This window comes from Leopardus geoffroyi, chromosome B1, assembly GCF_018350155.1.
Source record: "Leopardus geoffroyi isolate Oge1 chromosome B1, O.geoffroyi_Oge1_pat1.0, whole genome shotgun sequence".
Classification (NCBI taxonomy): domain Eukaryota; kingdom Metazoa; phylum Chordata; class Mammalia; order Carnivora; family Felidae; genus Leopardus; species Leopardus geoffroyi.
Window position 1 is genome coordinate 80,155,672 of NC_059327.1, and position 25,714 is coordinate 80,181,385.

The 25,714-nt window shown below is 36.8% G+C and overlaps 1 protein-coding gene across 7 annotated transcripts in view; it reads left to right on the forward strand.

Annotated features, from left to right (window-relative positions):
• Positions 1-25,714, forward strand: part of TTC29 (tetratricopeptide repeat domain 29) — a 411,408-nt gene that overhangs the window by 166,228 nt on the left and 219,466 nt on the right. For 2 of the 7 annotated variants that reach the window (XM_045466261.1, XM_045466268.1), the window contains 4 exons: positions 1,376-1,503; positions 2,153-2,200; positions 7,482-7,579; positions 9,360-9,443. In XM_045466261.1, the coding sequence (XP_045322217.1) occupies positions 7,488-7,579; positions 9,360-9,443 (176 nt within the window). In that variant the 5' untranslated portion in view covers positions 1,376-1,503; positions 2,153-2,200; positions 7,482-7,487. Of the gene's footprint in view, positions 1-1,375; positions 1,504-1,550; positions 1,689-2,152; positions 2,201-3,280; positions 3,405-7,481; positions 7,580-9,359; positions 9,444-25,714 lie in introns of those variants that run through there. The other 5 variants (XM_045466278.1, XM_045466288.1, XM_045466298.1 and 2 more) reach the window with 4 other exon arrangements.

Below are 25,714 nucleotides of genomic sequence, written 5' to 3' on the forward strand. Positions count from 1 at the left end.
GTCAGGTTTTCTATCCCTTGCAAAAAAAGCTAACTGAATTCCCTAGCTCTAAGAAATATTATACTAAGCAGAAAGAGAAAGAGAATTTGTCAAAGAACTGCCAGTGAAAATGCAGCAAGCAGGAGGAATATATCCAAAGAGGCAAGAAGAAGCCACCTAGAAAACCAAACCAGGAGAGTCTCATGTGAAAAAGCAGGTGCAGGGAATTCACAAACCTCTAAGGAGAAAAGGCAGTAAAGACCGGAAAAGAATTCACACCGGTGACAGTGGAGCCGTGTGAAGGTGATGTTGAAAACTGGGAGATGAATTCTTGAGGATAGGGCAGGCCTTACTGCCATGGGGGATCATGTGGAGCCCAGTTACGGGTAGTCAGAGTGATCAATTTGAGTTCATGATGTAAACTTACATGGCGGAAATAATTTCATAATTTGGTGCAGCAAATTAGATGTCGGAATGAAATGTGTAGTTATGGTTGTTATGTTTGTACTCCAAATAGAATCAATTTATGGCTAATAGAATGACTTGCGTGAGCAATATTGCTGGCTCTCTCTCCTACAGTGTGTGACAGTAGGCACTGAATAAAAGCCTCACTTTCCAGCACGTCTGTATTTGAGAAGTAATAAGCAACAATCCTCACCCTCTTGCCCTATATACATATGAGAGAATGTGCAAGAAAGCTCACTTCCTTGCACTTACACATGTGAGAGACGGGATGGAATGATGGGCTGAGATTAATAGGCTGACATTTAGTCAATGTAAATATAAAATCCTGAGTTTCAGCTAAAAAATTTAAAAAGTAATAATAAGACAGGGTGCAGGAAGATTCTATGAACAGGAGATCTTGAGTCTGTCACTCACCACAACTCAAAATTGGACTATCTTGCTGGAGACAGGAGTGGAAAAGGTATTCATGGATGGCAGGGCAAAAATGGTTCTGGTTACAACAAAGGCTGAGGAAGAAGGGAATGAATGATTTTTCCAGTTCCTTAAAGTGGCATCAGGTCACGGGGGTCACGAATGCCAAGCTGAGTGCTTTCCCATTGATCAGGGAAATGTAGCAAAATATTAAGAATGAGGCGCCATGAAGGAAATGACTCCAGGCGGCAAATTGGAGACCCTTGGATAAGTTGAACTAATTTCTGAAAGCGGCCGCAAACTTTTGAAAGCTGCCTTGTTTGAAAAGCGTGCTAGATCTGGAGGTCCCGCTCAGCCTTCGCAGCCTCTGTCCCCACCAGGCTCCGCCCCCGTGCCCGAGGAATCTGGAACTGCCCCAATCCCGAGACCCTGTTTAGCCTAATCCCGCCCCCACCAGCCCGGCCCCACCCCCTCAGTATCCCGGGCGACGCTCCCGCGTCCGTCCCTTCTCTCCGCGCAGACTGTGCCGGGTCTCCGAACAACTGCTGGAAGAGGAGGCAGCACCGGCGCCCAGCACCTGCCACCGGCGGGGATCACACTTCGGCGGAACGGAAAACCAGAACTGCCCCACGGGGCCAGCCCACCGAGGTTCGTGACGGCTGAGGCGAAGCTCGGGGCAGGACTTTAACAGTTCCCAGGAGAGGCGGGCTGCTCTTCCAGGCAGTCCAGTCCCTTTCGTGACCTCAGCAGACCTTCCTTCGTCAGTGTGTAGACGCCTTCTCAAGCTTCGTGAACAGAGGCCCTCGCCATTTAACCTCAAGAAGTGGATAGAAGTAGGAGCCAGGAGAGGAGCTTTTCCTGCTTCCCAGTTCACCTGACCCTCTGAGGGCAGTGGGAAAATAAACCGGTGTAGGAATAAATTACTAGTCCCGTTTAGGACTAAGTAGGAACAGAAAGGGAACTGAGGTGCCCGCTGTTTGAGTAAAGATAACTTAGTGTCTAATAAGTTTGAGAGATCAAATTATTATCCCTAATGTCACATTTGTATTGGAATATATTAATACATATACATAATTCAGATGTACTGGCATTTCATTGAATTAGTTATTAGTTTCTCCCCTAGGGACTACATTTTGGTATTAAAAGAAAAAGTCCATTTAAACACACATTAGGTACTTGGTATTATTTGTATGAGTGACTCTTATTCCATGAGTTGGGACAGGAAGAGGAGTTATTCTGTTAACTGATTTGTAACTTTTTTCTTCTCTCCTTTGCTATTATTATTCCTAATTTTCAGACTGACGTCTGTAAACCTTGGAGAGACCTTCAGCAGTAATCTCCAAATGTAAGTCAACTGAAACATGGCCTGCCTTCAACACTTTTCCTACTTTATATTTTGATTTCATCATCAAGAAATGTCAGTTGGTAGAAGATGTCTGATTTCTATTTATTTTATTTAATGACCTAGCTCATGACCTACCACTGAGTGCTAGAGGTGTTTAAAAATTATGATACAAGGGATAAACGTTTAGCAACTCTTTCAGCTTCTTTGTGTGACTTTCTTTTACCCTTTTCAGGACCATAATTATTGATACTTTTTCCATAGTTTTCTTTAGGCTTTTATAGTAAAAAGAGCTTATGGTGATAACATGAACAGTTCTAATTCTTACAAATGATTTTATTGGTGATCGTAAAATCATATTTATTTTGAATTCTCTTGATGACAAATAATAAATTTGTTTGCTGTGGTCTGTCGGCTTTCTCACATCCCAAAGTGATTGAATTCTGGAGATGGTAGTCGGCCTCAGACCTCCTCACTCCCCAAGTAGCCTCTGTCTACTCAGTGCTAGGCCTACCCTTTTCTTTGTGTTTCCTGATGAGGGCATCTCTGGGCAGGAGGAGGAGGGTTACTCTTTGAAGAATTTTACTTGGGGGGCAGAAATTTAAACTCTCACCATGGGACACGTTCAGCCTGACCCAGCACTCTTAAACCTTTCATCCTGTATTTCTCCATTCTCATTTGTCTTTGCATGTGGGGGCCAAACCGTGATACAAGAGCCAACCAGCAGATCAAAGAACCCACCAAATCTCTTCTGAATACCAACAGTGGAATGGCTTCAGGCGGCCTTTTGATCTCTGTCTCAGCACCCTTGGTGCCACATGCAGCACCGCCCACTTGCTGGTACTGGGAGAGCTGCCTCTGGGTCCTCCTCACACACTGCTTCACCCTCGGCTCCTGGAGCTAAGCTGGTTTTGGTACCAGCCAGAGAGGTGCCTCACATTCTCTGTCTCCATGTGCCTGGATCAGAACCATTCCCTTCCTGCAGTCACACCCATCTTGTGTGATTTCCTCTGTGGTCTTGAACCAGGAGAGCCCTGATACAGCGCATTGTTTAGGATGTGTTCCATTTCTGCTTGAACACAGATAGTCACCCTGAACCATTCGTCCCGCTCGGTGGAGCTCACCTAGGAGCTGGGAACACTGTCTGTCCAACACCAGGAAAGTGATACAACTCATATCAACAAAGAGCAAAGGGCTTCCTTGACAGGTATAATTTCAGACTAAAATGACAGGTCCCTAAGCATGCTTGCGTTTTTTTCTCATTCATTTTCCTCTTGGCTGCTTCTATTTGCTAGAAAGCACCAACTTCCTACTTTAACAAAATTCAGCATAAATAAGACTGAACTTACAAAAGAGATGGTGATTATTTAGATTAAAAAAATTTGTTGTAGGAAACCTTTAAATATTTGATGCATATCAAATGTTATGTGCCATAAAATTCAGTTCACACATTACCTGTTGTGTAGAACAAAATACCTTTATGTGACCATGAATCAGTTGTGAAAAACAACATCCCGTGTCCCAGCAGGCATAAGCCAGGTACGTGTGTGGGGTTTAAGGCAGGGGGGGAGCCTGCTCAACTTTCACCCTAACTCTGAGCTTAAACTTTCCAACACAGTTTGGTTGGAGCCTATTTTTTCCAACATTGAGTTAATAACTTTTTTTTCCACTTTATCATTCAGCTCTGACCACCCCCCATTCAGAGTCTGTGCCTTGAGGCTTGCCAGCAGGGCTTGCAATACTAACATTAAACTAAATTTAAGAGTAAAGGTGCTCCTGCTGCTAATGTTCTCAGATCAGAGGAGAGCAAAATGAAGGAACTGGCAGCTGAAACGTTAATGGTAGGAAACGACTCAGATATGAAAAAAAAAAAAAAGAATCGCAGTTCATATGTGTGACAAAGAAGACATGTTCCTCTCCACGTGTGGCGTTTGCATTTGATTTCATTAGATGCTTATATTTTCTAGCAACAATTATCTAACCCAGTAAACATCAAAAAGGATAAATTTTACATCACATACTGACAGCCCAACTTTACGGGGGTGGCTTTTATATACCTTTTTGGCTGGATCGCAGTCTGGGGTTTGGTGCCTCTTTCTGTCTACAAGCAGCTGGATCTTTCTAGTACTTGGAGAATTACAAGTACTATTTCCTCATTTTGAAACTCCTTGATGAACCCTTCAAGGGCCCTTGCAGTCATGTAGAAATCAGTCCTGCCCCAGTGCCCTTGGCAAGCAAAGTGGGGGCTCTCAGAACTGTCTTAATTCATAGAGGATGAAATGCCCCAACTGAAACAAACACAGTCATTGTTTTCTCCTGTCCCTTTAGAAATCCATTAAGGATAGACAGATGAGGGTTAAGAGCTGAGATGGCCCAGATTTGCTCTGTAACATCAGAGGACTGTGGAACATAGACTCTTCTTAGCTTCTCTGAAATAGGCTCATCAGAGGTGGGCTTGGGGAAGCCTTTGGTATGCCTTCAAACCTGTCCATGAGATTTATCTTTATGTTGGCCTTAACCTCTTACCACATGTTCTACATAATGTTGTCATTTAGTAAGTTCTGGTTATCCAAGTAACTCAACCAGTTAATATGACATCTGATCAGAAGAGTAGGGGTTTTTTTTTAGTTTTATTTACAAAAGAAGTCACTATATTATGAAGTTATGAAGTAGGAAAGGACTAAATAACATTTGCTGTTCAGACAGTGTGCTTTAAAGCTGTAACTATTTAAAAGTAAGTGGACATTGTTTCATGGATCATACCATGCCCTGATAATCTGGGTAATGCTAGGATTCCATCATATGTAAAACATGACACTGATCTGCATTAAATTTTGTCTCAGGGCACCTGGGTGGTTCAATCGTTTAAATGTCCATGATCTCATGCTTCATGGGTTCGAGCCCTGCATCACACTCTGTGCCGACAGCTCAGAGCCTGGGGCCTGCTTCGGATTCTGTGTCTCCCTCTCCCTCTGCCCCTCCCCTTCTCACGCTCTGCCTCTCTCTCTCTCTCTCTGTCTCTCTCTCCCTCAAAAATAAATAAACATTAAAAAAATTAACAAAAAATACTTTTCTCTTTAATTATGCAAAAAAATATTTTCATAGTCTTTCATTTATTTCAAAAACTTTCCCTCAAGTCTTATTATTCTTCCACCTCCCTCCCTCATGGCTTTGTAGCACTAGAGGAATATTGTACCTTGGCTGTCCATAGCTGGCTGTACCCCAGATCTGACCACATCTCTCCACCTCCACCTCTCCCTGAGTAACCATCGACTTTCACCCAGATTTCATAACAACTGGCCTCCCAGCTGGCCTGTGTTATCTGCCCTTCATCCCCTGTAGTCTAAGCTCAAAGGAAACAAAACTGATCCTTTCAAGGTGCAAGTCAGGTCATATTACCCCTATGCTCAAAATCTCCAAAAGATTCTTAATGAGAGTAAAAGTCAGTTTTTATAGTAATCTTCAAGATCCTACACCATCAGAACACTACCAAATTTCTCATTAATGTCTTTGACTTTATCTCATTCTGCTCTTATTTATGCCTTCACTACTGGTGAGCACTTGGGTAATTTCTAGGTCCCTGCTTTATATTTTGCTGTAGATCTTATCATCATCGGACATTATATATATTTTGTATGTTTGTGTATTATCTGTTTTCCCCCACATCACCCCTATAATGTAAATTTTGTGAGATCAGAGATTTTCATCTTTTTTGTTCACTGCTATATCTTTAGCACCTTGAACAGTACTTGGCACCAAGTAGTAGCTCAATAAATATCTGTTAAATATATTTAAGGCCCAGGTTGGTAGTGCTTTACCCTGGGTCTCACATGTAGTAAATGCTGGAAGTAAGTGACTTAAAACCTAAAATAAGCCTTTCAGTTGTTTGGTGAGGCTTAGGATAGACATCACAACTGGTGGACATGGTGGTGGAATGAAGAGGCTGTGGCCTTTTAGATGCCTCTCTAACAGTAGAAATGTGTGTTCTTTTGCATCTGAAAGCCCTTGCAGCATGTGACAGTTTTTCCATTCTACGTCCACAGACATTATGTCCACACTTCTTCCTATTTAGGGTAATTTTTAGATAACTTGATTTTATAGACCCACCTTCATTATTGCTCAGCTACCTTCCCCACTGTGACACATTGCATCTCCCAAAGATGGCCACAACAATATTTCCATCCCACATTCTCTTCATACAATGTGGCGTTGATACTCTCCCATCAATAGGTGAATCTATGTTCTTTAGCCTTGAATCTGAACAGGACTTTTATCCCAGTAGAAGCAGTACTATGTGACTTCCAAGCCCAAGCTCTGAAAGTGGATATAGTTTCCATGGCTCTTCTTCAGCATACTTGTCTTTGGAGCACTGAGCTGCTGCAGGAGAAGCCTGAGGCTGCCAGGCTGTGAGGAAGCCAAAGCCCTATGAGGTGGCCAAATGTAGTGTTCTGGAAAATAGCCTGTTAAGGTCACAGCGAATACTTTTAATTACCAGATACAAGGGATAAGACACAGATGATTTCTGACCACCCCCCCACCATTGAGTTACCCCTAAACTTCTGAGTCTTCTCAGAAGAGGCCCCAGTCATCATGGCATAAAGAAAAGCCATCCCTTGTACCCTGTCCTAATTCTTGACCCACAAAAAGTGTGAAAGATGATAAAATGATGGTTGTTTTAAACAATCTTTTCTGGATCTCTATATTTTGAAGTGATTTGTTACACTCTGGTAGCTGTGTGCCTCTTGGGGAAGCTGTCTCCTTGTTGAGAATCAGTCTTAGCATCCATCACTTCTAAAGCCTTTATTTGTGAGTGAGAAAGTTTTTAGAAAACAGCAAAGTATGAGCAATTTTCAATTATTGATTGTAACAGGAAAGCAAAGCATGAGCATTTGAAATCTATAGCTGTCCTGAAAATCTTCACTCTTTAATTGCAACCATGTCCCTTAACAAAACTCCTACCAAAGCCCCTGATTGTCTGAATCTTCAATTCATTTATCAGATTTTTTCCTTATCCATTGTTGGTAGAGATGCAGACAAGTAATAAATTGGCCAAAAGGCACATAGTAGAAGAAAATAATGAGAAGCAACCTGCAGAATCCACTTAGTGAGTATCCTTCCTGAATAACAGAGCTATAGCTCTACACACAGAGGCATTCTCAGCTAAGATGACAGACTGTGGATCTCTAATTATGTCTTAAAGGATTATTTGAAAGATTCATTCGTTAAAATACTGTTTCTGGTTTTTATTTTTGTGTTTTGGTTTTTTTTTTTTTTTTTTTTGTAGTCTAAAATGACCACCCTGCCCCCACTGCCCATGACACACCCAAAGCTTACATCTTTAGCCAGACAGAAGCTGCCATGTTTCCCCAGCACGATTCCAAGGTACGTGACCCTGGTTTTCATTTCTTTTCCTACAGAATGAATTGATTGCAGTAAGAAATGTCAATAACACATCTCAGAAAACAAAATTGTTTAAAGACAAAAGTATATTGTTGTATTTAGAATATTCAGGTCTGCTGTTTCAAAAGGATTGATGAACTTCATCCAAATATTAAGAATTTATTTGCTTAGCAAGCTAGTGCTCATTTGATTGTTTTATTTCTTGTTCTAATTATATCATGGTCCTATAAAACATTGGAGATATATTTGCTTTTTAAGATGTTGATGGAGAATTGAAAGCAGAGGCTTTAGGACTGAAAGGTGGATAGCTGCTAATCCAAAGGTCCTGAGTGCTGATTTCCGTTTTGGAGGAAGGAGAACCCAGTGTTATTGCTGGGGTAAGTTGGCAGGCAAGATTTAGGAACTGAAATGATCCTGGGGCCTGAAAATGCTGCTACACATGAAGGACTGCTGAGCTCCTGGAGCTGCCACGCAGAAACTTAAGGACAGAGAACAATGTATTTTGTCCTAAGTATTAATGTGAATTTAGAAACTGTTCCTTAGAAATTGCCATTTATGGCTTTATTGAGTTATAGTGATGCAAATATTATTTATCAATATAAATAATTTGTGTAGGTTTGATTATTTATTTCATATGCCAACTTTTCACTTCCTGCAAGGCATAAGGATCAAAGTATTACGAAACTACTTTCTTTTGAGAAGGACCATTCTTTAGTATTTCTGGGAAAGACCAAAGTCCCTGGACCAAAATAAATGCATACAGCTAAAGCAACATAAAAGTTCCCTTATAATAGCAAATCAAATTTTCCTTTCAGAAAATTTGGAAAACAGATTTTTTGATGCATGCATAATTCAGGGTATATGTATATTCTTATTTTCAATTTTACTTTTGAATAATGTGGAATATTTACAAAGTCTGACAAAGCTTGTTCTTCCTGTCTTTTATAATGCTTGAGATTCATTTTCTTTTCAACACGAGCACAAACACAGCCCAATCTCACATCTCTACAATAAAGTTTTTAAAGAAAACTATTTCTTGTATTAATTTTATTGAAGAAAAAACATTTTTTTCATCACCATTTAAGGCATAGTTTTGTATTAACATTTTACATTAGCTTCTGAATAAAAACACATACTTGTTTAGGCCTGTACTTCCATTGTTACAGGATGTTAGTAGTATGCTTATTTTTAAAGGTGCAAGGGAGTGTGAAGAATAAATACACTACAACTGTAATATATTTCTCAGTAAAGTCTTCTTAAAATCACTTTTTTAAAAAATAATTTGAATTTATGTGTGATAAAAAAAACCACTCAAACATTTCAGTGCAAAGTTGGTGATGTTTAGAACAAATAAATTTTATACATTTGTATCAAATAGGTGTTCTTAGTTCAAAATCCAGTGTGAGACAGACTATGACTTCTGTATTGGAAAGTTACAGTGTGAAGCAATGTGAGTAAAATGGAAGAGCTTATAAGCTTTGAGGAGAAAACTCCATTTACTTAAGAATGCTGATTCTTTTAATGTACTGGTGCTTTATTTGTTTGCACACTGAGTTAATATTCTTCCCTGTCCCTTTCCATTCAAGAAAATGAAAATTTGGAAATTATTAACCAACAACCTAAGTCTATAGCTATTGTAGAGCATTTATTATATATAGTATTATACCTTAAGTATTTCTCTTCTCCTGGTGGCATTTTATATGTTTGGGAGCTTTTCAACTTGATAAAGCAGTGCTTTATTATTTCTTTCCATTTCATTTAGGTCTCAGTTGATCAAAGAAAAAGATGACATAGATCATTATCTGGAGGTGAATTTCAAAGGATTGTCAAAAGAGGAGGTTGCTGCGTAAGTATAACCTCTTAAAGGTACTTTAATATAAAGTTTGTTTCTTTTGTCCTGATTCTTTATTGAAATTTCAGTTTTCTTGTGCAGTACAACTTTTTCATTGGAACATGGCATTTAAAAATTAAAGCCCATATTAAATAGTGATAAGTCATGTCTATTGATCTTACACATATCAAAGTCTTTAATTTTATGGCTTTCAAAATTCTCATATTTACCAAGATATTATACTATCACATTTGCAATATTTTAGTTAAGTCTGTGCTATTAATTGCTTATTAACTTCCATTTTAAGGTGTATTGCCTCCATGGGGAGAAATTTCTTTTAGAGAAAGATCATATCTCTTTTTCCTAGCAACTTAAAATAACAATTCCTTACAAATATATGTTCCTCCCCCCACCAAAAACCCACAAAAGAATGAGTGGATTGTACTTTATTGGTTACTTTTTACATAAATCTAAATTGTCTGGATTTATTTTATCAATGGACAGCACGAACTTTGCCATTTTATCACGTTAGAAACTAATTTATGGTTTGAGTAAAAACAGTATAAAAATCTGTGTAGGTTAGTGAGAAATGAATAAAAACCTATAATAATAGCTAAACAGGTTTAATATTTCTTGTCTGTAGACTTGGTGGCTATGTTATCATCAGATCGTTAGATATAAGCATTGAAAAATAGAAATATTTTAATGCACATGCATCTTATGAAACTCATTAGATGACTCAATTAAAATATTTTATGCAATAAATGCTTTTAAAGCATCCTCTCTACTAGTATTGTCTAGTGCTGTGGGATTCTACTGAAAGTGCTTTCTTAGTATTTTTGGTATAGATTTTCACAAAGTGTAAAATTCCAAGTCTCTTGATATGTTTCATTTGATTAGATATTATCTTTGTGAATTTGCATATAATGTGGAAAAATGGAATAGTTCATTCTGTCAGTAGTTACTTCATAGAGTGACAAAATTTTACAGTACCTATAATCACTGTCTTCCTTGGAATGCTATTGACTTCCATATGTGGTATATGGGCCCTCTGGTTAAATGCTTTTCTGATTGCTGATTTATTAACTTTCCATGGTAACCTGTTGGTTAAAATTAAAGGTTAATATTGTCTGATGATACTTCTTGAAAGAAAAGTATATACGAGTGACATTTTCCTTCTTATTTAAATATAATGATACACAAATATCTGTAATTGACTTAAGAAGTAGGAATTAAATTTGGAATTAAACATGCTTCAGATATTTTAACAAGCTAGAAATCCATATACAGCACTTAAAATCTGCTAAGCTTTCAGTCTGCACTGAAGAAAACTTTGACCTAAAAATGCAAAATAGGCTTTGCTGATGAGCATTCTCTTAATATTTTTTTCATTAAAGGTATTACCAAAATTATTTCAAATCCATAATATGCTACAGAAAACAAGTAGCACCAGATAAATCTCAATCCTTACAATTGCATTCTCCTTAAAGTTTCCTGCACCTGAATACTTTCTTAGACCAAAGCTAAGATAGTGGATGCAAACCTTAATAGGAAGATAGCTTGTACTTAGTTCACTCTTTTGATTGATATATATTCTAGGCTTTGCCACAGACAAACTAATTGAATAACATGTAAGGGAGAAAGTTGATGAATAATTTCATCATCTCCCAGCAATACTCAGCAGGTGCCATAGGAATTATGCATATTCTGTTAACCAAGGAATTGCTACATAAAACTTTTTATTAGTCATTCAACTCTAAAAAGATAAATTGGTCAGCAAGCCTTCAAGTGCCTGCTTTATATCTAATACTAGGTTTTTCACAGGGGGAAAGACAATGATATCTTATTATAAAATATTTGGCCCCTTCCTTGTCTCTATTTGAAACAATATTTACAAACAGGAAATATAGAATAAATGAGTGCTGATTGTATTATGAGGGGCAGCCTCAAGGTCTAGAAGAAATCAGGATAAAACCTACCAAGGAAGACAGATTTTGAGTTTGGCTTTCTCTTTGGTAGCATTATAAAGTGACCAAACTAGTACATCACAGATCCTCAATATAAAAGGGGAAGAAATTGATGAATCAAATTTTCAGTCAGACAAAAGCAATGTCTATGATAAACGTTTAAATCTCTATATACACTGCTTTATACATATATACATACATATATATATATTTGGTGCTAAGATCAAGTGTATAAAGATGGTTATATACATGTTCATTATATAATTGATATACATATCCCATAATATGTATGTGCTCTCTGTCCCAAAATAATGTGATTCCCAAAATAATGCTTCATCATCTAACCCAAAAACTTTATACTCTGGACTTCCCTTCTATCATAATGGGTGGAAAGTTCCTATTCTTGTCTAAGGATGATGCCTCCACTTGTGCTCTGAATACCATCCGCTCTTACTTGTTCCAAGACTTTCTCCTGCAATTAAACACATTTTTCTTCTACATCATCATTTTCTCCCTTTCCACTGGATCAGTCTCACTTAGCATTCATATTGACTTTAGTGTTTCCCTTGACTTCTTATCCCCCTCCAGGTTCTGTCCCATTTTTCTCTACCCCTCATAGCAACCAGAAGCACTGTCTCAATATTTGTACCCATTCTTTGCATCAGTTGACTCTAACTAGATTTCCAGCCCCAGAAGTCACAGAAATCTCTCTGTTTAGAGTGACCAACATCCTTCATTTTTACAATATATAATGATGATGTTTCTGGACTCATCTTTCTTGATGTCTTCACAGCATCTGATAGAGTTGAGCACTCTGCCATTGATCACTGTGTACTTGTGCCTGCCAGGATGCCATGTTCTATGGTTTTCCTCCAAACTCTGACTGTGCCACCTTAGTCTTTCCTGGCTGGCTTTCTTTTCAAACTCTCAGTGGTGGGTTGTCCTAGGGCTGAATCCTAGGCCTTGTATTCCAGCTACATTCTCCTTGGATCCATTCTTAACGTTTTAAGTATCACAATATCCTGATGATTATCGCATTTATAAATTCAGCCCTGAGCTTGCTATTGAGCTTCAAATTTTTAAAAATATATTCATTTATTTATTTTGAGACAGACAGTGTGAGCAGGGGAGGAGGAGGAGGAGGAGGAGGAGGAGGAGGGAGGAGGAGGAGGAGAGAGGAGAGAGAGAGGAGAGAGAGAGAATTCCAAGCAGACTTCACGCTGTCAGCCCAGAGCCTGATGTGGAGCTTGGTCTCACGAACTGTGAGATCATGACCTGAGCTGAAATCAAGAGTCAGATGCTTAACCAACTGAGCCAGTAGGAGCCCCGAACTCCAGATTTTTATATCCAGCTGCCTCTTTTCCGTATTTAGTTGTATTTTTAATAGACAATCTAAGGTTAATATGACCACAAATGACTCTTGATTTATCCCTACTTTCCCTCAACTCCCCCAACAAATATTCCCCCCACAGCGTTTCCCATATTCAGCAAATGGCACCAAGGCAGCCTTGAGTTTTGCCCTGACTTCACCACCCTCCCCCATCTAATCCATCTCTATGACCTATCAGATGTAACTCCAAAATATATTCTGTGTTCATCTACTTCTCTTCATTGCATAGCTACCATCATCCCTTGCCATGGCCACTAGAATAGTCCTGGCTGCTCTTCACATAGCCCCTCTAACTCTGCCAAACTTCAGCTTCCAGAGTCATTTTTTGAAAAAAATAGATTATGACATTCATTTGCTTAAAACCCCCTGAGTTGGGGCGCCTGGGTGGCGCAGTCGGTTAAGCGTCCGACTTCAGCCAGGTCACGATCTCGCGGTCCGTGAGTTCGAGCCCCGCGTCGGGCTCTGGGCTGATGGCTCAGAGCCTGGAGCCTGTTTCCAATTCTGTGTCTCCCTCTCTCTCTGCCCCTCCCCCGTTCATGCTCTGTCTCTCTCTGTCCCAAAAATAAATAAACGTTGAAAAAAAAAATTAAAAAAAAAAAAAAAACCCTGAGCTTCCCATTGCTCTTATGATAAACTCTAAGGTTTACTGTTTGGACTTTGCTGTACATGATCTGGACTTCACTGACCTCTCTGACTTCATCTCCCATTCTCCCCACCACTCATTCTTCTCATTGTGCCTTATTGCTGATACTGTTTCTTGTCATGCAGGTAATGTGACCCCTTCAGTCTCCCACTTCCTGACCTCATAATCTAGTAGCCCTCACTCCACCTATACTTGCTCTCAGCCAAATCATCTGGTTCTATTTCTGCTATAATTTGGTCCCCCTCTTGCATTGGGAGTTTGTATTTTGACTGTCTTCATCCCAGCAGAATAGATCTGCACGGGCACAGGAGCATGTCTCTGTGTGCCCTGGCATGTGGCCAGAAGCCAACAACTGCAAGTTAAATGAATGAATGAACAAAATGTTATATAAACACCGTGAAATAGGTGTCCTGCTAGGAATATTCTTTGCTTGCAATATTTTCAGGTCAATGCTGTTTGTTAACTGGTTTGAATATTGAATCAAAGAAGTTTAACTCCTCAAAAGTGTCTTATATACACAAATAGTGTAAAATTTAAATGAGTAATTGAGCAAGACAGTATAGACTAGTTCCTGGAATGGCCAGATCCAATTGGGGATCATTTTACTTGGGAATAGGTAAAGTAGTTCAAAAGCAAAGGGCTTCTGGGTTTGTTTGTTTGCTTGTTTGTTTGTTTAATCATGTGCATTTGCAGAAGAATTTCAGTATGCTTCATTACTTTTTTAAGTGACTGGATTATTTCTGTGCCTAGTAGGTACATTTTCCCCACGTTTTGTGTTCACGTACAATATAATTAGCACTGACAATTTGACTTTTTTAGATAAATCTGCAAATAGTTCATTGATAATATTTGACTCACCTTTAACAACTAAAGAAGATCCTGTTGTGGTTTTGTGCTTTGCTTTTTGTTCTGTATTATATTGTCAGAATATTGTATTTTTTAAAAGGATTGAAAGTATCACTTATTATCATATCGTAATTGCTTTGAATAGCTAAGTAATGAAAGTGTCGTTTGCAGATTCAAATAAAAATTTCTGGGGGGCAGTTTTTACAGCTTCAGCTATGTGTATGAGGATACAAATAAACAAAACCATCAAGGGACAGAGAGTGCTAATCTTTCTTCTTCAGATACCACGTTTTATTATGTGGAAGAATAGATTTAGATCAAATAGAGATGTGTGCATCTCTAAGATATTGCTTTCTTTCAGAGCATCTCTCAGTATTATCAGTTAAAGCTCAGTAAGCGTCACTTTATCAGCACAAGTGGCCATTAGACTGTCAGTTGTCATATTCAATGAGTTTGGGTTGTAGAGACAAAGAACCGTTTATTTTCATATCTTTTAATGGCTTTCACCCCTTCCTCATTTTGAATTGTATTATACTTACGCAGTTAGAGTAAATTAGCATTTTGCCAGTGTTAAGTTTTCATCTTGAGTTTATCTCAAAATTGTCTTCCACAGACGCTTTTATGAACCACAGATACTCTTGTTTTAAGCAAACGTAGCACCTGGATTTGCACAACGGCCAGGTTATCAAAATATACGTGACAGAGTGAAGTTTATTCAGGATATAGTTCACAGTAACACCATGGGAATTTAGACCCCTTCGGTGTGCTTTTCAAAGCTCTGCTTCATTTCTCCTGTTTACCTTTAAATAATTTTGTGAAATCGTTCGGTTTTCTCTTCAAAACATTTTGTTCTTTTGTGACGTGACAAGTTAAATTCTGTATGGGGTTTTGCAAATCAACTTTCTGAAAAGGGTAGTTGACAAATAAATGGCTCCATGACTAACAGGCACAGTCAGGAAAGAGAGGGATGGAAGCTGCCCTTCTTTCCTTCCAGGTAGCAGACTGGGCTTTAAGGTCTTACTGATTCAAGAAAGAGAGACAGGATTTTGATGTTCTGAAGTTTCGGAAAGGCATTAATTAGTCCTTACCTTATCATGAGTATAAAAAAATTAAGCAATAGCAGGGAATACTGATAGGAACAGAGGATGGGTAACTTTTGTTTGTTTGTTTCTTCCTTCAAATTCTAGTATTGTTTCCACAGCGGATCCCTAGGATGGGAAACTGGGAAAGACTTTTTTGACCGTAATTTTTTTTAAAAGAATATTGATATTAATAAAATTTAAAATTTTGGAAGAAATGTAGTTGGAAAGAACTTTTAAAAATATTGTTCCAGGGACGCCTGGGTGGCTCAGTCAGTTAAGTTTCTGGCTCTTGGTTTCGGCTTAGGTCATGATCTCATGGTTCAGGAGTTTGAGCCCCATGTGGGGCTCTGTGCTGACAGCGCTGAGCCTGCTTGGGCTTCTCTCTCTCCCTCTCTCTCTCTCTGCCCCTCCCCCACTTGCTCTCTCAGTCTCTCTCTCAAAAGAAATAAATAGACTTTAAAAAATTAAAAAAGATTGTTCCCTAGATGCAAAGAGGATCTCATAGTTTCATCAAAACTAAGTCTAAATAAATAAAAAAAGGAGGAAAGGTTTCAAATGCCAACTTCTTAGGCATTTATGTCTCTATGTCTTTTAAAAGTTTGCTTTAAAATATTATTTTCATATATGATGTTTAAACTTAGCAGCTCTATTAGACTTAAAAAAAATCTTTGTAAGGCAAAAGCACAGGAATCACGACATTGCAGCTGTGGCTTTTATGGGAGCTGATTTCTCCCTCAGTTGGAAATTTGGTTTTGCTGCTTAATATCTGTGTGATCTTATGCAGGTTATCTGATTTCTCTAATCTTTGATTTCCACAACCATTTGGAAAGCATAATGATAATAGGAAATTCTTATGAAAGTTAAATGAAATTCTGTATGAGAGACACATATAGACGACATTTACTTTAGCTATTTAACAGTCACTGATCTTTTTTTTTTTGCTTTTAAAGCATTTACTAATAATATATATAACCTAAATACTTCACATTAACATTATGTGTTGATTTAGGTATTAATATTCATTTATCACTTTTCTTTACATATGTATAATTACATATTTTACTTTGTTACCTAGGTATCATTTTCATCATGTTCAGAAGATAGAGATTTTTGTGTGTTTTTTTTTAATGTTTATTTATTTTTGAGAGAGAGACAGAGCATGAGCCAGGGAGGGGCAGAGAGAGAGGGAGACACAGAATCCAAAGCAGGCTCCAGGCTCTGAGCTGTCAGCAAGGAGCGTGATGCAGGGCTTTAACTCACAAACCATGAGATCATGACCTGAGCCGAAGTTGGATGCTTAACCAACTGAGCCACCCAGGCGCCCCAGAAGATAGAGTTTTTAATAAGTTTTAATTTCAAACTTAGTAATGCTAACCAACGAGGGGAAAATATTTTTTATTTCAACTTATGGTAAATTTTTCATAAACTTACTTATGCTACACCAAGCAATACGATTTGTATAGTCTGCTGAGCTATTCCAAACCCCTTTAAAACATTTCTACAAATTGCTTTAACTTACCATTACTATAATAAGATTGCTTTACTTATAAACCTACAGTTTGAGAAATGTAAGGAATATAGCCAGAGAATGTGGCTCTTTCCCATAATAGCTTGTAAACCTGAAAGTGCACAATAGCCCTCCTGTATTTGGAAATCATTTGGGAAATTGCTCTTTCAGGAACAAGGAACAAAGTGATAAAAGGAGATAAACACCCAGGTACCAGAGAGGTTGAATCAGTCAGAACTGTCAGTGGGGTGAGCAATGACCTAGCCACATCACCTGTAATTCACGTGGCAAGATGGTTTTGTTATGTTGAGTTTTGTCTTTGATATGTATTTTGTCTGTATTGAGAAAGAAGGCAAGGGAATATCTAAATTAATTAGGCCTTTTTCCATTCTCCATTATGGCTAAAAAATAATCTTCAAAATGTTGATATTACTGCAATTATGTAAAGATCACCCCCTGGCTCATACCCACGCCCTATTCTGTTTTCTGTTCTGGAAACTGGAGTTACTGTAACTAGTATCACCTTCTCAGTACTTAAAGCAAAACTAGGATATAGGCTCACAAATATCCTTTTGCTTTTCCAGGGCTTCCACAAATATTACCAGATCAGAGTGTTTTTTGGTATAGCAAAATTAGGTGATGCCTAACTCTACATTAGAAATGTACAACATTATTCTCTTTTTAAAAGATTTTTAGATTGTAATATGCATAACATAGTATTTTCCATCTTAACTCTTTTTAAGTGTGTGGTTCCATGACATTAAATCATACTGTTGTGCAACCATCACCACCATCTATCTCCAGAATTACTTTCAACTTGCAGAACTGAAACTCTGTAACCAATAAACAATACCTCTCCTTACCTGCTCCCCTCAACTCCTAGGAACCATTATGCTACTTTCTGTTTATATTATTTTGACTACTCATGTAAATACCTCATGTAACTAAAGTTATTCAGCACTTATCTTTCTATGACTGGCTGATTTCACTTTGCACAATGTCCTCAAGGTTCATCCATGTTGTAGCATATGTAAGAATTGCCTTCCTTTTTCAGGCTGAATAATATTCCATTGTATGTATATACTACATTTGGCTTATCCATTTATGCATTGATGGACACTTGGTTACTTCCATGTTTTAGCTATAAAATGCTGCTGGGAACATGGGTGTACAATTATGTCTTAAGGACCCTGTTTTCAATCCTTTTGATTATGAACCTAAAAGTGGAGTTTCTGAATAATTTGTAATGTTATTTTTGATTGTTTTAGGAACACCATTCTGCCACAACAGTGGCTGTACCATTTTACATTCCAGTAACAATGCACAGGGGTGCCAATGTCACCACATCTTCGCCCACATTTATTTTTTTCTGCTTTTATGACAATACCCATCCTAATGGGTATGAGGTGGTATCTCATTGTGGTTTTGATTTACATTTCCCTAATGATTAGTGATGTTGAGCATCTTTCCATGTGCTTATTGGTTGGTCACTTGGATATCTTCTTTGGAGAAATGTCTGTACAAGTCCTTTGTCTATTTTTGAATTGAATTGTTTGGTTTTTGCTATTAAGTTTTAGGAGTTCTCTATATATCATGGATGTTGACCCATGATATGATATGTGATTTGCGATTATTTTGTCCTGTTACATAGGTTGCCTTTTCACTCTGTTGATAATGTCTTTGGATAACAAAAGTTTTTAGTTTTCATGAAGTCCAGTTTGTCTTTTGTTGCCTGTACCTTTGATGCCATATCCAAGAAATCATTACCAAATCCCATGTTGTAAAACTTTGCCGTAAGTTTTCTTTGCATATTATAGTTTTAAATTATGTTTGGGTCTTTAATCCATTTTAATTAATGTATCCAGTGTTAGGTAAGGGTTTAACTTCATTCTTTTGCATGTGGATAAACTTGTTTTCCTACCACCAATTGTTGAAAAGACTGTCCCTTCTCCACTGAATAGTTTTGACATCCTTATCAAAAATTATTTGGCCATACATGTGAAGATTTATTTCTGACTCTCTGTTCTACTCCATTGGTTTATATGTCTGTCTTTATGCCAGTAGCACACTGTTTGATTACTGTAGCTTTGTGGTAAGTTTTGAAGTTAGGAAGTGGGTGCAACTTTGTTCTTCTTTTTTCAAGATTATTTTGGCTATTAGGATGCCTTGGGATTCATTATGAATTTTAGGATGGATTTTTCTACCTTGCAAAAATTCTCATTGGTATTTTGATGGGAATTGCATTGAATCTATAGACTGATTTAGGTAGTATTGACATCTTAACAATATTAACTCTTCCAATTTATGATCATGGGATGTCTTTCCATTTATTTATATCTTGCTTAACTTTTTCAACATTTCACAGTTTTCATTGTATAAGTCTTTCATCTCCTTAGTTAATTCCTTGGTTTATATTTTGTTGCTATTATAAGTGAAGTTGTTTTCTTAATTTCCCTTTCAAATTATTTATTATTAGTGTATAGGTATGCTACTGAATTTTGTGTATTGACCTTGTATCCTAATAATTTGTTATTAGTTCTAACAGCTTTTTCTGTGGAATCTTTAGGGTTTTTTACACCAGGTTTCTACAACAGCTGGAAACAGATCATTTTATTTCCTTCCAATTTGGATGTCTTTTATTTCTTTTTTCTTGCCTAATTGCTCTGGCTGGGACTTCTAGTATTATGTTGAAAAGACATGATGAAATTGAGTATCTTTGCCTGGTACCTGAACTAAGAGGAAAGCTTTCAGTCTTTCATCATTGAATATTCTGTTTTCTGTGGGTTTTTCATATATGGCTTTTATTATGTTGATGTAGTTTCCTTCTATTTTTATTTGTTGGGTGTTTTTATTGAATTTTTTCAAATGCTTTTTCTCTATCAGTTGAGATGATCATGCAGTAATTTTTTCTTCATTCTATTAATGTGGTGTATTACATTGATCAATTTTAGTATGTTGAACTATTCTTGCATTTCAGGAGGAATTTCCACTTGGTCACGATGTATAATCCTTTTAATATGATGCTGAGTTTGGTTCACTCGTATTTGTTAAATCAACGTTCATAAGGGATATTGGTTTTCTTGTAATTTTCTTTTTTTGCAGTATTTTTGTCTGGCTTTGGTATCAGGGGCAAAGTGCTCCTAATTGAATGTGTTAGGAAGTGTTTGCTCCTCTTCAATTTTTTGGAAAAGTTTGATAAAGATTGGTGTTAATCCTTTAAATGTTTTTGTAGAATTCACCAGTGAAACCATCAGATCCAGGTTTTTTTTTGTTTGTTTGTTTGGATATTTTTGATTACTGATTCATTATCATTAGTAGTTATACAGGTTTACTATTTCTTCATATTCAGTTTTGATAGGTTTTGTGTTTCTATAAATTTGTCCATTTCATCTAGGTTATTGAATTTATTGCATACTGTTTTTCATAGTACTCTCATATTTTTTTTATTTCTGTAGAATCAGTAGTAATGTCCCTACTTTCATTTATGATTATAGTAATTTGAGTTTTCTTTCTGTTTTTCTTAGTCAGTCTAGCTAAAGGTTTTTCAATTTTGCTGATTTTTTTCAAAGAACCAACTCTTGGTTTCATTAATTTTTTAAAATACTATTTTTCTATTCTCTATTTCATTTGTCTTTGCCCTAATTTTTGCTATATTCTACCTTCTGCTAGCTTTGGGTTTAGTTTGTACTTTTTCTAATTCATTAAATTGTAAAATTAGGCTGTTTATTTGAGATCTTTCTTGTTTTTAAATGTTATTGAAAGATCTTTCTTGTTTACAAATTTAAGCTCTTACAATTAAATTTCCCCTTTGGCACTACTTTCATCACGTTCCATAAATTTTGCTATGTTGTGTTTTCATTTTCATTCATCTCTAAGCATTTTCTAATTTCCCTTGTGATTTCTTCTTTGATCCATTGGTTGTTTAAGAGAATGTTGTTCAATTTCCACAAATTTGTGAATTTTCTAGTTTCTTCTCTGATTTCTAACTTCATCCAGCTGTGGGAAGAGAAGATACTTTGGTATAATTTAAATTTAAATTTAAAAAAATGAATCTACTGAGACTTAATTTGTGGCCTAATATATGGTCTATTCTGGAAAATGTCCCATGTACATTTGAGAGAATGTGTATTCTGTTGTTGGTAGAGTGCTCTGTATATGTCTATTAGATCCAGTTGGCTTATTGTGTTATTGAGTCCTCTCTTTCTTACTTATCTTTTGTTTGTTTGTTCTAACCATTATTGAAAGTCAGGTATTGGAGTCTTCAGCTATTATTTTAGAACTATCTATTTCTCCCTTCAATTCTGTCAGTTTATTGCTTATGTATTTCAATAGTCTGTTATTAGGTGTATAAATGTTTATAATGATTATATCTTCTTCCTGTATTGAATCTTTAATGAATGTATTATGTCCTGATTTGTCTCTTGTAAACTTTTTTAATTTCAAGTCTATTTTGTCTGACATTGATATAGCCACCTTTGCTCTTTTTTGGTTACTATTTGCATGGAATATCTTCTTCCATCCTTTTACTTTCGACCTATTTTCATCTTTGGATCTAAAATGAGTCTCTTGGAGACAACACATAGCTGGATCATGTTCTTTTATCCATTCTGCAAATCTCTGTCCTTAACTGGAGAGTTTAATGCATTTACATCTGAAGTACTTACTGATACGGAGGGACTTCTGTCATTTGCTATATGTTTTCTATATGCCTTTTGGCTTTTTTGTCCCTCGTTTCCTTCATTACTGTCTTCTTTTTTTGTTTAGTTAACTTTTTGTAATGAAACAATGTTAATTGCCTTTTAATTTCCTTTTGTATATATTCTATAACTGTTTTCTTTGTGGTTACCATGGATTACGTCTGACACCCTAAAATTATAACCCTCTAATTTGAATTTATACTGGCTTATTAACTTTATGAACATACAAAAACTTTACTCCTTTATAGCTCCATCTCTACCCCTTTCAGTTATGGGCATAAGAGAATTAAATTTTCTACATTGTCCAAAAAACATATACTAATCATTTTTTTGCTTAGAACCCTTTTTGGAGCAGTTTTAGATTCACAACAGAATTGAAGGGAGGGTACAGAGATTTCTCTTATACCCTCTGCTCCCACACATACATTAATAATTGTTTTGCTAATGCATTAGAACCTTAAGTTATGTGGAAAACAAAATGTAGAAGTTACAAATCAAAGTGAAAATAATACTAGCTTTTAGGGTAATAATTGTTTTTTTATAAATGTATTAGTCTCTTAATAAGGTACAAGACAAAAATGTGAAGTTAAAAACCATTGGTGTAATAATACTGGCTTTTGCAATTGACCATGCATTTACCTTCACTGATATCTTTATTTCTTTATATGGCTTTAAGTTACTATTTAGTAGCCTTTTATTTCAACCTGCAGGACTTCCTTTAGCATTTCTTGCAGTGGTCCAGTGGTAATGAGCCTTCTCAGCTTTTGTTTATCTGGGAATGCCTTAATTTCTCCTTCACTTTTGAAGGACAATTTGCTGGATGTTGTTGTTGTTGTTGTTTTCCCCTTCTAGCACTTTCAATATATCAGCCACCTACTTTCTGGCCTCCAAAGTTTCTGATGAGATATCTGCTTACAGTCTTAATGAGGACCTCTGTTTGTAATGAGTTGGTTTTCCATTTCTGCTTTCAAGATTCACTCTTTGTTTTTGCCTTTTAGAGTTTGATTTTATGTCTCATTGTGGGTCTTTTAGAGTTGTCCTCCTTAGAGTTCACTGAATGTCTGGGATGTTTTTATTCATGACTTTTATAAAACTTGGGACATTTTTGCCACTTTTCTTGAAATAATTTTTCTGCCCCTTTCTCTCTCTCTCTTCGCCATCTGGGACTCCCACAACACATATGGTGGTCCACTTGATCATGTCTCACAGGTCTCTTGGGCTCGGTTCATTTTTATTCAGTCTCCTTTCTTTCTTTCCTCATACCTGAAAATTTCAGTTGTCCTATTTTAAGGTCACTGATTCTTTCTTCTGCCTGCTTCAGATCTGCCTTTGAATACCTCTGGTTAATTTTTCATTTTAGTTAATTGTATTTTTTAGCTCTAGAATTTCTTTTTGGTTTCTTTCTAGTTTTCCTTTCTCTTTATTGATATTTCCATTTTTTCATACATATTTTTCTTGACTTACTTCCCATCTTTCTATAATTCTCTTAGCATCTTTATGACAGTTATTTTCAAATCTCTGGTTAGTAGTCCTGCCATCTGGTCTTTCTCAGGGACAGTTTCAGTGCCTTATTTTTTTTTCCCCTTGAATGGGCCATACCTTCCTGTTTCTTTGTACACCTTGTGATTTTTGCTGTTGTTGCTGTTGTTGTTAAAAATTGGACATTTGAATCTAATAATGTGGTTAACTCTGGCAATCAGATTCTTCGACTTTTACAGCATTTGCTGCTTTTTATTTTGCTGTGTTTTGTTTTACTGTTGTACTCTGTCTTTGTGCCAAGGATCAGCCTGAAGTATACTTTTAAGGTCTTCCTAGGTCTTTTTGGTGCCTGTATCTTTCCTTGGGAATGAGTGGTGACTTATTTCCCCCTACATACTATTGCTTTCAAATGTCCTAATCTTGTGGTGCCTGGGTGGCTCATTCGGTTGAGCTTCTGGCTCAGGCCATGATCTCACAGTTGGGAGACCAAGCCTGCATTGGGCTCTAGTACATTGACCCTGATTAAGATTCTCTCTCCCCCTTTCCATCTTCCCCTCCCCTGCTTGTGCTTGCGTGCTCTCTCTCTCTCTCTGTCTCAAAAAAAAAAAAAAAAAATCTGGCTTTCAAAGGGTATAAAAGAGAAAAATGAAGGAGAAAAGAATGGTGCCAGGAAAGCACCAGCCCTTTGAATCTCCTGGAAGTTGCTTCAGCCCGAGAGGGAGGGGCTTACAAGAATGAAGGTGTATGTGCAATAATGGCTTCCCCCCTACTTGGTATCTGCCTATTCATGATCAGAAGCAACAATCAGAACAAAGAACCCCGATATTTGGAAGACAGGGCCTTTATTGCCTACCCTGGCTCCTGCAAGCTGTTTGCATGCTGGACCAGGAGCAAGTGCATAGATGCCTGCCATGAGGCTTGGGGGTGGGGGATGAGTGGCTACCGCGAGCTAAGAGTTAAAACTGACCAAAATTAATAAGAATTTACTGTCTAAGCCTTCCCTTGGATGTTGCAAGGCTTCAATAGACTCTAGCACTGCAAAATAATTACATCAAGCTGCAATTATTGTCTAGGTTGGGAGACAGATTGGTGAAGCTTCTTATGCCACCATTTCTCAAGAATCCTCTTCATTGCCATTCTCTTTCGAAGTAAAAAAAATTTAAATGTCTAGTTATAAGAAATAAAACGAATGCATAAATGTATAGAGGATCCTTTTCTGCGTTCATTTTAAAATTATTTGGAAACTTTAACGATTTTGTTTGGAATGATTCTCTAAAATCATTTTAAATACTCTATACTTTTTTGATCTTGTAAGGTTCTATATATACACATAAAGTTATATATAGTGGTTGTGTTTATATATATATAATGTTTATATATATACATTTATATATATGTTTGCATATATACAGTATGTGTGTATATGTATGTGCATGTGTACATATATGTATACGTGTGTGTGTGTATATATATATAGATATATATAGCCTCAAACTGTGATTTAACTATGAACTGAATTTTCTTCATATTACTATATAAACATCTTTTTATATATTTTAAGCATTTTTCTTCAAGCTAATGTGTAAGCATGTTAAACGAAATCAAATATTGGGGGAAAGTCTAGATAGAGGAGAATACATCGCCTTCATCGTAATCCACACACCCTGGGTAAAATTTGGCAGTCCCTTTCCAGTAATAACATCAGGGATACCCCCCTAATTAAGATACCAGATTTAGGTTAGCCAACACCAGTATATCCTTGCAAACTTTGACATAAACAAGAAAAGCTCTAGAAAAATGGTATTTTACTATCAAGAGGGATGTGTGGAGCCATCCTTAGAACAAGTCAGTTGACTTAGAAATGTATATAAAATTAGGTTGTCTGGTTTAACAGGCTTGGCTATATTGTTTTCTGTGGAAACCTCTCATTTTTCTAACCTTTTTGTGGCTTGAAACTATGAGGAGAAAGCTAACATACTGAAATGACATCTGATAAAGAGGAAGTCAAAAGTATCAGCCACTAATGAAAGGTTGAACCGTCTGGAAATGACTGGTACTCTTTTCAGTGTGTTTGCATTGTGTTGAAATTAAGTAATTGAAATTTAGTAGCAAAGTATTATTGTGTTCACCTTACTCTGTTTCATATGGCAGTGAAGTAAGAAATATATTTTAGAAAAACCTAATATATTTTGGTTTACTAATTTTGTTTCATTCTGGGCTTCTGTGTTTAAAGATTTTGGTCGTTTGGAATTAACCAGTGTGAATCTCTGCTTCATTTCTTAATTAAAATTAATTATAATTAATTCACAAAGTAACTAGTTAATTGTTATAGTGTCTTTCAAAACTCTTAGGCAATCAATGGGATAGAATCTTCCCAAACTTCTTTTGCCCTTTTTTTTTTTATTATGTTCACATTATTCTTAAGGGATTAGAAATTACTTAGGATAATTTGAAGTGCTTAAATTTTATCCTAGGTGTACTGGGAAATTATTGGATCATTTTAATCAGGGAATGATGTGATGTAACATTTTTAAAAGATCACTAAGGCTGCTCTGTGGATATCTGCCTGGGTAAGAGCCCAAGTGAGAGATGATGTCATCTTGACAGGGTAGATCTGGTGAAAATGATGAAAAATGGTTTGATTTAAAAAATTTTTTAATTTTATTTATTTTTGA